At 38.9% G+C, this 11,984-nt stretch overlaps 1 protein-coding gene across 1 annotated transcript; it reads right to left on the minus strand.

Annotated features, from left to right (window-relative positions):
* Window positions 1-9,177: 9,177 nt before the first annotated feature.
* Window positions 9,178-10,262, minus strand: LOC122447542 (60S ribosomal protein L6-like). The gene has a single exon (XM_043478219.1). The coding sequence runs from the start codon at window positions 10,087-10,089 to the stop codon at window positions 9,226-9,228; it is 864 nt and encodes a 287-aa protein (XP_043334154.1). The 5' UTR covers window positions 10,090-10,262; the 3' UTR covers window positions 9,178-9,225.
* Window positions 10,263-11,984: the final 1,722 nt, after the last annotated feature.

Consider the following 11,984-nt stretch of genomic DNA (forward strand, 5'->3'; position numbering starts at 1 on the left):
CAAACAAGACAAAACAGAAATTGACTCAGATGCAGAGAACACACTGGTGGTCCTGGGGGTGGGGTTGCGGGAGGGGGAGAGCTGGGTGAAATAGATGCAGAGGATTTAGAAGCACAAACTTCCAATTATAAAATATACATCATGAGAGTCTAATGCTGTAATGCATCACATAAGGAGTATAGTCAATGATATTGTAATAACTTCATATAGTGGCAGATGGTCTCCACATGGTCACTAGATTTATTGTGGTGATCAATTTCTAATGTATGTAAATGTTGAATTTGTGGTATACCTGAAAGTAGTATAATCTTACATGTCAACTATACTTCAATAAAACAATGAAAAGGAAAAAAAAATTATTTTGGTGCCTTAAGATCTGTAGGGGCTTCCCAGGTGGCTCAGTGGTAAAGAATCTGCCTGTCAGTGCAGGACATAGGCTCAATCCTTGGGCTGGGAAGATCCGCTGGAGGAGAGAATGGCAACCCACTCCAGTAGTCTTGCCTGGGAAATCTCATGGAAGAGGAGCCTATTGGGCTGCAGTCCATGGGGTTGAAAAGAGTCAGACAAGCCTTAGCAGCTAATTAAGATATAAAAACTTAATATATGTAAGTATAAAAAATATTTTACTTATTTCTGCAATCTATTTTATTATTTCTATGAAATGTAATTTGTTTAATATGATAAGGTAATAAGTGCGTTAGTTACATCATTTGTATTGTTTAGCCTACCAGACAAGAAATGTGCCTGGTGCACTTCTGAACTTTTAATAGACAAAATGCCCTGATTAAAAAAAAAAATGAGAGTATAAATTCCATCCCAAACAATCCCTTGTACTGTCTCCCTAGTTTTTACAGTCTAGAGAGAATAATATAGGTCTGAAAAGTAATGATAAGGCTGGTCCATAGGATGTGGGTTAAGAAGTAGAATGGCTAGTCAACGAAGCCTCCAAAAGGCAGGCAACCTGTGTGCTGAGTCTTGAAAGATGCAGTCCCTTTGCCTGGTAGATATAGGGAAGGTCGGTGTATTCCAGGTGGAGGAGCATAAGAATCAAAAGCCTGAAAGTAAAAGAAGTCAGTAGGAATCCACAGAACTGCAAATTGCTCAGTGTGAAAAAGCACAGGAGACTGGCAGAGGGAAACCTAGAGAGGCCCTCACTGGTCCAAGCCTTCAAGGTAAGGCCCACCTCATCATAGGGTTTGCAGTGGGGCAATGGGGAGAGTTTGATGCGTTTTAAGCCAGGAAAAAGCACGACTGCTTTGAATTTTCAAAAGAACACTGGCTGCAACAATGAGGATGGAGAATAATACTGGATGCAGGAGGACACTTGGGAAACTCAGGGAGAGAAGATGTAAGATGACAGAAGGTCGATTCCAGTGGGCTGTAGAGTGAAAGGCTGTGTTAATCTGCAGAAGTGCAGATTAGTCCCCAGATAAGATGAATTGGGGAGCAGAAACGGGGAGACACTAACTTGAGAGAGCTACAAAGTCAAAAGAGCTTTTTATTTATCTGGCTTGTTTGTCCACTGTGTGAGACTTCAACAAGCTTATTGGTTAAATGGAAAAATCAAGGAAAGAAAAGTACTAGAAATATGAGAGAGGCAAATTTTTTATAAGGCTTAAATAAATATAATGGTACACTGAAATACAGTTCAGATCTTTCTAAATATAAAATCAATAATACACAATATATTAGAAGATGATATAGATAATGATGCTTATAAACTTTTGATGAAAAAGTATGGTAGACGAAAGAGTGGCTCAGATGTCCAGGCCCTACTTCTTGAGGCTTGTTATTATGTTAGCTTAGATAGCTGAAGGAACTTTGAAAGTGTATTAGATTAAGGGTGTTGAGATGAGAGATTATTCTGAATTATTTGGGTAAATGCAATGTAGTCATAAGAATCTTCTTAAGAGGAAAGCTAGAGGGTTCCGAGTCAGAGATGAAGATGGGAGATGTGATGAAGGAAGCAGAGTTGTATGTGTGTGTGTCAGAGAGAGAGAGAGAGATTTGAAGATACCACGCTGCTAGACTTAAACACACGGAAGGAAGGGACGATGAGTCGAGGAATGTAAGTAGCCTTTAGAAGGTGGAAAAAGAAAGGAAATGGATCCTTCTCTAGAGCCCCCAGAAGGAACACAGCCCTGACAACTCCTTGATTGCCAGACTTCTGACCTCCTGAACTACAAGCTAACAATTTTGTGCTGTCTTAATCCACGAGTTTGGGGTGATTTGTTATGGTAGCATAGAAAGCTAGTACAATATGAGATGGGAACCAAAAAGCAAAGGGGAGATGGATATTCTTGATGACAAAGTTTTAGACTTTTTGTATTAGTTCCAAATTATAAACCTGACAATAGACAATTCAAAACTGAGAAAAAAAAACCTGAGAAAGGTTATACAAAAAGCAATACGTGTGCAGATAAAAATAGTTAACAACAGTGCTGATATAAAGCACACTACAGTCAACACAAGGGCTTCCCCGGTGGTGCTGGGACACAAGAGACACGGGTTCAACCCCTGGGTTAAGAAGATCCACGGGAGCTGGAAGTGGCTCCCCACTCTAGTATTCTTGCCTGGAAAATTCCATGGACAGATAAGCCTGGCAGGCTGCAGTCCCTGAGATCACAAAGAGTCAGACATGACTGAGCGACTGAGCATACAAAACCAACATAAAAAGACTAACCTAATAAGTGAAAAAAGAATAATAAATTGATAATGTCAGAAGAAATAAAAAAAAATAGGTAAAAATGCGTTGCTGAGAAATGCAAATTAGAACATTGAAATAACCCTTTAAAAAAATTCTGGACAAGCAGCAATGATTTACTTGATACCCAGTGCTGGCCATAGTATAGGGTACAGACATTGCCATAAACTCTAGGTGAGGTTATAATTTGGTAAAAGCTTTCTAGATAGCAATTAGCATTTATTATTTAAATAATAATTGTTTATACTCTTTGATTTAGCAATTTGATTTTTAGGATTTCATTCTTTAAAAAATGCAGATTCAAGTGAACAATGATATACACATAAGAGTGTTCATAGTAGCATTGTTTGTATAGAAAAAAATAGAAATAAGTTAAAATGAGTATTATTAGAATGTTCGAAAGACATTTGCCATATTCGAATAGTGGACTACTATGCTCCATTTACAGAAATGAGGTAGATAAACTGTAATACATTGGTAAGTGACCAAAGATAGTTGAAGAAAATATGCCTGCTATGATTCTATCAAAAAATGTATATGTGTCATGTGCATTTATATATTTGTGAATTGCATGCACATGTAGCTTGTATCTGTATATACTTGGAAAAGATCTGAGAATTTACAAGTAAAGAGTTAACAAAGGAAATGTGATTATAGGAGATTTTACCTTCTGATTTATTTCTCTATCATTCATACTTTTTTGGCAACGCATGTTTTTTTATCCAGGAATGAAAAACTTGTAAAATGGTGAAAATGTATTTATGTTGGCGTTTTAATGACTCTTCAGTGACTCTTAATCGAGCCCGGTGGAGAATATTTTTCTCTTGGTAACAAATGACCACTCTGACTACATGTGGAAGAAAGATTCTAGCAAATTATTATTTTTGTAGCATAGACAAAAAATAACTACTTGTTGAGAGGATAAATGAGTAAGTAGAAGAAAATTGACATGTTTCATAGCTAAGAAAGGAAAGGCTCTATAAATCTCCTATTGGAACCAATACTCATTTCTTTGATGCTACTTGAGGAAAGATGTGTTCAAATATCTCTGGCAACTTCTTTCCTCCCTCTTGCAATTTTCTGAAACTATTTCAGTGTCCTGACATCAGTTTGGAATCTTCATATAATACAAGGTATAAATATAACCTATTGGAAAACTTAAGTACAATGTTTCCTGTTGATTTAGAGTAAACTGGCCCAAGAAAAAATTCCAGAGCGAAGCATCTGTGGAGTCTAGTGTTCTGAATCATGTGAGTAATATGTTGCCACATAGTGGTAACAACTATGTCTAGTAAGATTTTGAACTGGCATTTAAAGACCTCTCATTTTAAATGTGATTATGTTTAATTGCATAGCACCAGTTTAAGATGATATCAACCTTGACAATTTAAAAAATATTTCAGCCATTAGCTACATCATGATGGTGAGTGAGGTTGGACAGTCACATAACCAATTTCAAATGGATAAACGAGACCCAGTGATTGAAATTGACTTTACGTCTGAGGAGAGCTTAGAAAGATTAGGTCTTACAGTTGAAGTTTTAGAACTGTATTCTCTTCACATGCACCCAAGGGACCCCCTTCCCCTAGCTTTTTTGTTTTCAAGTTGGACCAGATGTAGACACCTGGACCTTTCAGTGTCTCTCCCCATGTTGGTTGCAAATGGATTCAGGAGGCCAGTTCTCTAGATATGGGGAGATGTGGCCTGGAAAGTCAAGAGTGCTGGTAGCTTCATATTTCTCTGTGTGGATGGACAGTAGAGAAAACCCACTGGGAGGGAAAGGGAAGGGTGGGAGAAGAGGGAGGGGAATGGGAAAAGGAGTAGGAAAAAGGATAAAGGATGAAAAGAAAGAGGAGAGGAATGGGAGAAACCAGGTGTGCAGAAAGAAGCAGAGGCAAGAGACAGTAAGAGAAAGAGAGTACCACCTGGGTTCCTGAGAGATTCACAGCTCCGGTGCTTTCCTAGGTCCAGATTATATTCCTGTAATTATTTGCACCTTTTTCCTCAAGTTACATTGGTATGACTTCTACTATTCACTATGTTAGAGTCCTAATTAACACCAGAGGAGAATGAAGTGTGCCTTTTGTCCAGAATTGTTTCAAGCAAGTCTTGAAGTCAAGCTGTCCAGATGGCCAGAACCCCGTGCACCTGCTGAGGTCCGTGTCTCATTTCAGTTACTCCAGAGCTGAGTAACCCCACCCTCAGCCCCTCATCACTTCCATTTTCCATTTCTCCCAACACTTGGGTTTCCACTGGAAGCAGGGGGCAGTTGGTTGCTTTGGAGAAATTACATATTTCCCAAGCTTTACCCTCTTCTTCCTTCATTACTGACCACAGAGTCACAGCATTATGTGACAAATCAGAAGAAGACCTGGGTTCAATCACTGGGTCGGGAAGATCCCCTGGAGGAGGGCAGGACAACCCACTCCAGTATTCTTGCCTGGAGAATCCCCATGGACAGAAGCACCTCATGGGTTATAGTACATAGGGTTGCAAAGAGTCCGACATGACTTAGCAGCTAAGCACAGCACATTCAGCCTTATGTGACAAATCAGAGGCAAAGCCAGGACCAGAACCTTCCGATATTAGAGTCTCTTCCCTGTGTACTGCCAGCTGAAGTGAGCATCCATGTTTGGCTACAGTCAAGCAAACAAAGCTGATGCTTTGGGGAAATGGTGATGAACTTCATGAAAAGCAGCAATTTCCCTCAGCTCTCAACATTTTCAGAGGCAGCTTAGAATTCTTGTTCCCTCTTGCAGAGCAGCGCCCAGCTCCCACAGCAAGAAAAGCATTCAACTTTTCACAGCCTTCATTTTCAGGGTCAGTATAGTAAATAAGAGAAAAGCTCTGAGCTTAATTGGAACTTCTTTTGTAAAGCAGAAGGAAAGGGTCACTTAAATGTCAAAACATTTTCCAGTGATCTGAGCAACTTACCTTTCCCTAATGTAATTGCCAAATTTTTCAACATGACATTTGCATTATAGAAAGACTTGCAGGGAATTAGAAATCTTACCAGGCCACATTTTTTATCCTCTGCAATGATGGAAATAGGGAATTCCCACAGAGGTTTTGCAAATATTTTGTTTTGGTTTCTTTCAACTATTATTATTATTTTTTGCTGAAAGTTGGTTTTGAAGCTTTTTTCTTCTACTTCCATGAACTATACTTTCTTTTCCAATGTAGAAATTGGTATCATCAGAGTCCAAATTTCAACAAATTACAGAATCAAGTTTTTTATCTTAAATTAATATTCACCATGGCTCAGATGGTAAAGAATCTGCCTGCAATGCAGGAGACCTGAGTTTGATCCCTGGGTTTGGAAGATCCCCTGGAGAAGGGAATGGCAACACACTCCAGTATTCTTGCCTGGAGAATTCCATCAACAGAAGTCTGGTAAGCTACAGTCCACGGGGCTGTAAAGAGTTGGACACAACTGAGTGATTAACATACACACATTCAATAAAATTAATAACCAAATTGACATCAAAGTGATATTCATGGAGATATTTTAATGGATGGTAACATAAGCACTATTTGTTTTGCTATGTTAATTAATGGTTATTTGTATGCCTTTTAAATTAATCATCCCTTACCTTGTGTATTGAAAGAGGACAGTGAGTTAAGCCAAACTTTACTGTTTCAGGTCTTGATCATTCAAGGTAGTGTTATTTTGAAGTCTTAAATTTTAGCTTACTTGGTAAAAATACTTTTCATAAAGTAAATTTATAGTACAAACATAGTGTCAGGGAAAATGGTTAAAATGCTTAATCTGTCTCTCATTTCCTTGTCAGAGCAACCCTATAAGATAGTCATTAGTACCTACTGTAAACTTTTACAGTTGAGACAAGAGGGTGGAAGAGAGGTTGAGAATTTAAGATTGCATAGCTACTGTTTGGCTCAGCTGGAAAGTGAACCCCAATTTTTCTGACTGCACACTTGTGTTATTTTCTTTGCCAAGATGCATCCAACAACATCAACAGTTTATTTATTAATTAATTTACTCATCAAGCATTCATTGAGTCCCTATAACACAGACAGGCTCTGGCAGTATCAAGATGAACAAGATCCAGTCCCTTGCTGGGGCTTAGGTGATGATTACGGAATAACGTAGCCACCTCTGTCACAGAGTTCTGTACACAGAGTAACCACAAAAAACACACTTATTTGCTAATAATGAATTTTACTTATTGCTCTACCAAAGTCATATTGTTAGCATTCTTTGAGTTGCTTTGTGTGATTCAAATAGAAGAACTAACTGCATTTCTTTAATAGCTGTGAGTAGCTCAGATTATACCATTTAAGGCTGGCCATTCACTAAGTAGCCTCACGTTTTACCTTATTTACTTTGATGATTTCTGAGAGAGAGATATTGTAAAAGATACAGCAAGCAAGGCTGACATTTCATCCAAAAGATGACTTAGGTTCTGACTACGAGTAAAAAAAAAACTTTTGTCTCTTCCAGAAAACTAGGAAAGTAACACCCTTGCTATGTCAGTATTTCACCATATGCATTATTCTTGTAAACACTCTTCTTTGAGATTCCTCAAGATGTAACTTTAAATGTGAATATTTTCTTTAGTTTTATATTTTTCTGGAAACATTTATAGAACTTTTTGTAGCTTTCAGGTACTGTTTTCATTTACATTGGTATATGCAAAGGAGGAAGATTTATTTGAAAAAAAAAAACCCTGTTTTCACACATTATAACAAATTATTTCACTACCTATAAACTGGATAAAAGAGTTGCACTGAATACTCAGGGTTGTAAATAGAATAAAATTAGATAACATATGCAAAATTATTTGAGAAGCTCTATCAGATAAATGTTATGGCCCCAGTAAAAGTAAACTTATGTGCTATAAAGTGTGTAGTGCAAAATTGCAAAGTATGTGGAGTGGTTTAGATATCCTAAAGGATTTTATTTTTGAAACAAATTCTAATTGATTAAACATCTTAGTGGTGCAAATGGCTTCCTCTAAAATATTTGTTTTATGGGCCCAGGTGTTGAAATTTCTCATAGCAGGACACACTTGCCCTTCCCTTATGAAGCACATCTATTTTAATGGGCTTTTGTTTTGGGTAATACCTCTGGGCTTCCATGGTGGCTCAGATGGGGGAAAAAAAAAATCCGCTTGCCAATGCAGGAAACTCAGGTTCGATCACTGGGTTGGGAAGATACCCTGGAGAAGGAAATGGCTACCCACTCCAGTATTCTTGCCTGGAGAATTCCATGGACAAAGGAGACTGGCGGGCTACAGTCCATGGGATCACAAAGTCAGATATGGCTGAGTAGCTAACACGTTCACTTTCTTTTCTCTTTCAGCCCAATATAAGCCAGTTTGATCCTTGTGTATTAGTTTGTGCCAGAAGTCCAGTGTTTCTCAGATGACAGCAAAAACAAGTGAAAGCTTTTAGCTCAACCAGAGTCAAAATCTGAAAGCTTTTTAAAGTCAAGTCTTGAAGTTTCCACAAAGCTGGACCCCTGGCCATGAGAATAACACTGATCAACAGTGTTCTCATAGTCCCAGATCTGTCATAATGTACTTAAATGCTGTTACAATTTGCTACAGAAACTGCATCAGCATCAAATGATGAAGTTTGAGTTCTGCCTGCTGCACGAGTTTCAAACAAGCACACAAAAGGTGACAGGCTCGTGTTGTCAGCAGCCACAAGTGCAACATGAAGGTGCTGCAGGAGTGGGTAGTTATTGATCTTGGAGAGACTGGAGGGCTGATCGAAAACTGTTTGAGGGTGAGATGGTATCTGTAGGTGGAGCTGGCTGGTGTTAGCAAAAGTTACTGCTGGAGCTGTTGTTTGCCTCTGGGAATATATCAATACTTCTTCCTAATTCGAATTACTATTTCCAAACGCTATTAAAGAAGAGTCAATTTTGTGCAGGCTGTCTGGGAAAAAGAATGTAAAACACCCTATGGGTGATTAGGATTATAAAATTACTACACAGAATACATTAAAGAATGATGGGGGAGCTGGGGGACAGGGGAAAGCTATTCTTCTATTTCCAGATAAATGGCAGAGTTTGGCATTAAAGTTTCATTGCTCATGAAGTTAGAGTGCCTTGCTATAACAGTTCTAAGAGAGGCTTACAATGCCCCAGCTGAAGTCTTTAAACCATAGTCACCATCCAAGAAAATATATTGGAAGCAGACATTGATGGAAGGCAGGAAGAGAAAATACTGGAAACTCAGTTAGGTTTGAGAGTCGTACCTCTCACCCTGCAGTGGCTAACTCTGCTTCCAAAATGTTGTTGAGGTCTTCATTTTGCCATCATATTATTTCTTAAGTTTGAAGATTTTCTTTTTTTCTCTCCCAGGATTCTTAGATGTATAGAATTGTGTTTTACTTTGTGGATTGAGTACGGTACTATCATACCTCCCTGACAACTCCAATTATAGTTACTCAAAGTTCATCTCTGCTTAGTGCAATATTTTTTTTTTGTCCTGAGTTATTATTACTTTTTTTTTTAATGGACAAGTTATTTAATTAGGTTCTTTGCAAGAAGTTCAGAATACTACTTTGTGAGGGTAGATTCCACTTGTGAGAGCAAACACAGAGCGGAGGTAGTCCTGGAGCTGAGGGACAGCTTTGATTCTTCGCAGAATTTGTGAGTCCACAGCTTTCTGATCAACCTTGCGCTGCTCTGTGATCTGGTATTTCTCTCTCTCTGTGTCGAAGAGCTCACCCTCTTGGTGTCTCGGCTTACGCAGCTTCTTCTTTTTGAAGTAAGTGTCAGTGAGATGTTCTGGGATTTTCACACCACTGATATCGATTTTGGTGGAGGTGGCAATGACAAATTTCCGGTGTGTTCTACGCAGAGGAACTCGATTGAGGGATAGAGGCCCAGTCACAAGTAGCAAGCCACTGCCCAGCTGCTTCAGGAAAACGACCCTCTTGCCTCTGTGGCGCCCCGTGAGGATGATGAGAACGGTCCCAGGAGTGATGCTGGCGCGCAGCTTCCTCACGTGCTTACTGAAGGGTTTCTTGCCGTGACTCAACAGTTTCCGAGGCACATCTTCAGCAGGGTAATACCTAGGCATTTTGCGAAGTTTGACCACTCGAGGACCACCATTCTTGTCGCCACCAACTGGTTTTGTGACAGTAGCAAGAACCCGAACCTTCTTTTTCTTTTCGACCTTGGATTTAGCTGCTGAATACTTTCTCTTGTACAGGGCCTTTCTGGAGAACATGGCTGATCGGGAATATCTGCCAATTCCTCTGACCAGGACAGGGTTTCGGCTGCAGTGGGGCTTACCCTTCTTAACTTTCTTCACCACTTTCACCTTTTTAGCCTTGTTGACAGCATCAGCCTTCTTGGCTTCAGGTTTTTTCTCCTTAGTATCTGGCTGCTCAGCCTTTTCACCCGCCATCGTAAACCCAAGAGAGAGAAATGAAGCGTCCGGGAGGCCTCTCAGTAAGCCCCGAGCGTGCCTGACCCCTGCAGATGTCGACTTGATACCCTGTCAGCTAGGATGGCGAAGGATTGGGATCTTGAAACCTAGTCCTGCAAAGAGATACTGCCATTCTTACCTTGCAAGATGGGAAGGAGAACTAAGGTCCCTTTTTTAATTATTATTATTATTTTTTTTACTTTTTGTTTATCTTATCTCTTTCACATTGAAAACTTTCCTCAAATGACTTCCACTCATTTTTAAGAACGAGGCAATAAAAGGTCGGTCAGTCACTATGCATAAATGGGAAGGGTTTATCAATGAATGGCTTCTTTATTGACAGACCCCACACCACCTCTTCTCTCAGTTTGGTCATTTTCCCATTTGAAAGGTATGAACCTTTCCATCAGCATTCTGGAGGAAGTGAGCAGGGTGCTCACTGTTCACTTAATGCCCATATTTTCAACATAATACACTGGCCCTCAGTTCTGCTTTTGTGTTGAGCTCAGAATCTCTCTAGTTCACTCTTTTTAGAGAATAAACCTCTCTCTTCTGTTGGGGTGGGAGAGACCCCAGGGGTTTTAAATGCGTATTGTGCAGATTTTCAATTTATTCTCTTGTTTTTATAGCCCGTCTCACATAACAAGGTACTTCAATTCCTGAGCTTTTCTGCAGATCATCCTGGCTTTTTCCTGCTACTGGTGGTGGGTTACTTTTCTCAGCTCTATGTCATTAATTACCTCTTAGCCAATACCTTTCTAGTTTCCAAAGTGGTTTTGCTATTGTCTTCTTTCTTGTTCTCTTTTTCTTTGTGGATTTATACCCTTGAACTGTTCTCTAGTGTGGTTTGGGGAAGGAACTAATGAACACTATGTGTAAGTAGTCTTCGCTTTTAAAAGAAATCCGCTTTTAATATTGCTTAAAAAAAATCTGGTTGTAAAAGTAACATGTGTTGCTTTGGACAACTTTTATAATTATAAAATATAATCAAAATAATCCAGGATCCTGCTTTCTGTGGGTAGTTAACAGTTTGGTTATTTCCTTGAAGTCGTTTTTTTCTGGAATTATTTTTTACATAATTGAGACCATTTTGTGGTTATAATTTTATATCTTCTTTTTATTTTTACTCAAAATTATAAAGATTTTCTATGTTATTAAAACAATTTGTAAACATTATTTTTATAAGCTCCATTATGTTGATTTTAATATACCACAGTTTACGTAGACATGTCTGTTACTGGGCATTTGGGATGTTTCCCTTTTATAATATTTTAAAATATTAAGGAATGAAAATTTGTATATGAAGATTTTTCTGTATTTGGAAATATTTTCAAGGACAAAATTCCAGGCAGAGAAATTATAATAAAAAAATATAGACATTATTAAAGCCATTAACATATTGAGCCAGGCATTATGTATTTTTAGCATTTAGTGGAAGTTAAATCAACAGAATAGTGATCTGGCTATTCACAATTATCGGTTATTTTCTTGTCTCTTACCATGTCATGAAGAAGCCAAAGGGTGGCTCATGACTATGCCTGGCTTTGCATTAGTCTACATCCTCACTGCAAGATCCACCTCTACTGTTGTTTATAGGCCTTGGGTCAATGAATGAGTAGAAGCTCTAAACCCATAGACTCTCACCTTCACTTCCCACACCTGACTCTGGCTTGGAATGCATGTGTGTCAATGTCCAGCCTCTTCATCCAAAAGAATTCACACCTTCATTAGCTTCATCTTGGGCATCTCTCAGGACTAGAGGTGTCAATACTGGCAGAGCAGTTCATCTTCAGAAGGAAAGACAGGTTTTCTTTGGGCAGGAAATGTCAAGATTTCAGATGCCTAGAATGTGGTCTAGAATGTGAAAAGGAGGG

This window comes from Cervus canadensis, chromosome 9 (genome assembly GCF_019320065.1).
Source record: "Cervus canadensis isolate Bull #8, Minnesota chromosome 9, ASM1932006v1, whole genome shotgun sequence".
Taxonomy (NCBI): domain Eukaryota; kingdom Metazoa; phylum Chordata; class Mammalia; order Artiodactyla; family Cervidae; genus Cervus; species Cervus canadensis.

What these genes read in the sequence shown, in the direction of transcription:
- LOC122447542 (XM_043478219.1), bottom strand. Translation starts at nt 10,089, where the DNA reads ATGGCGGGTGAAAAGGCTGAGCAGCCAGATACTAAGGAGAAAAAACCT.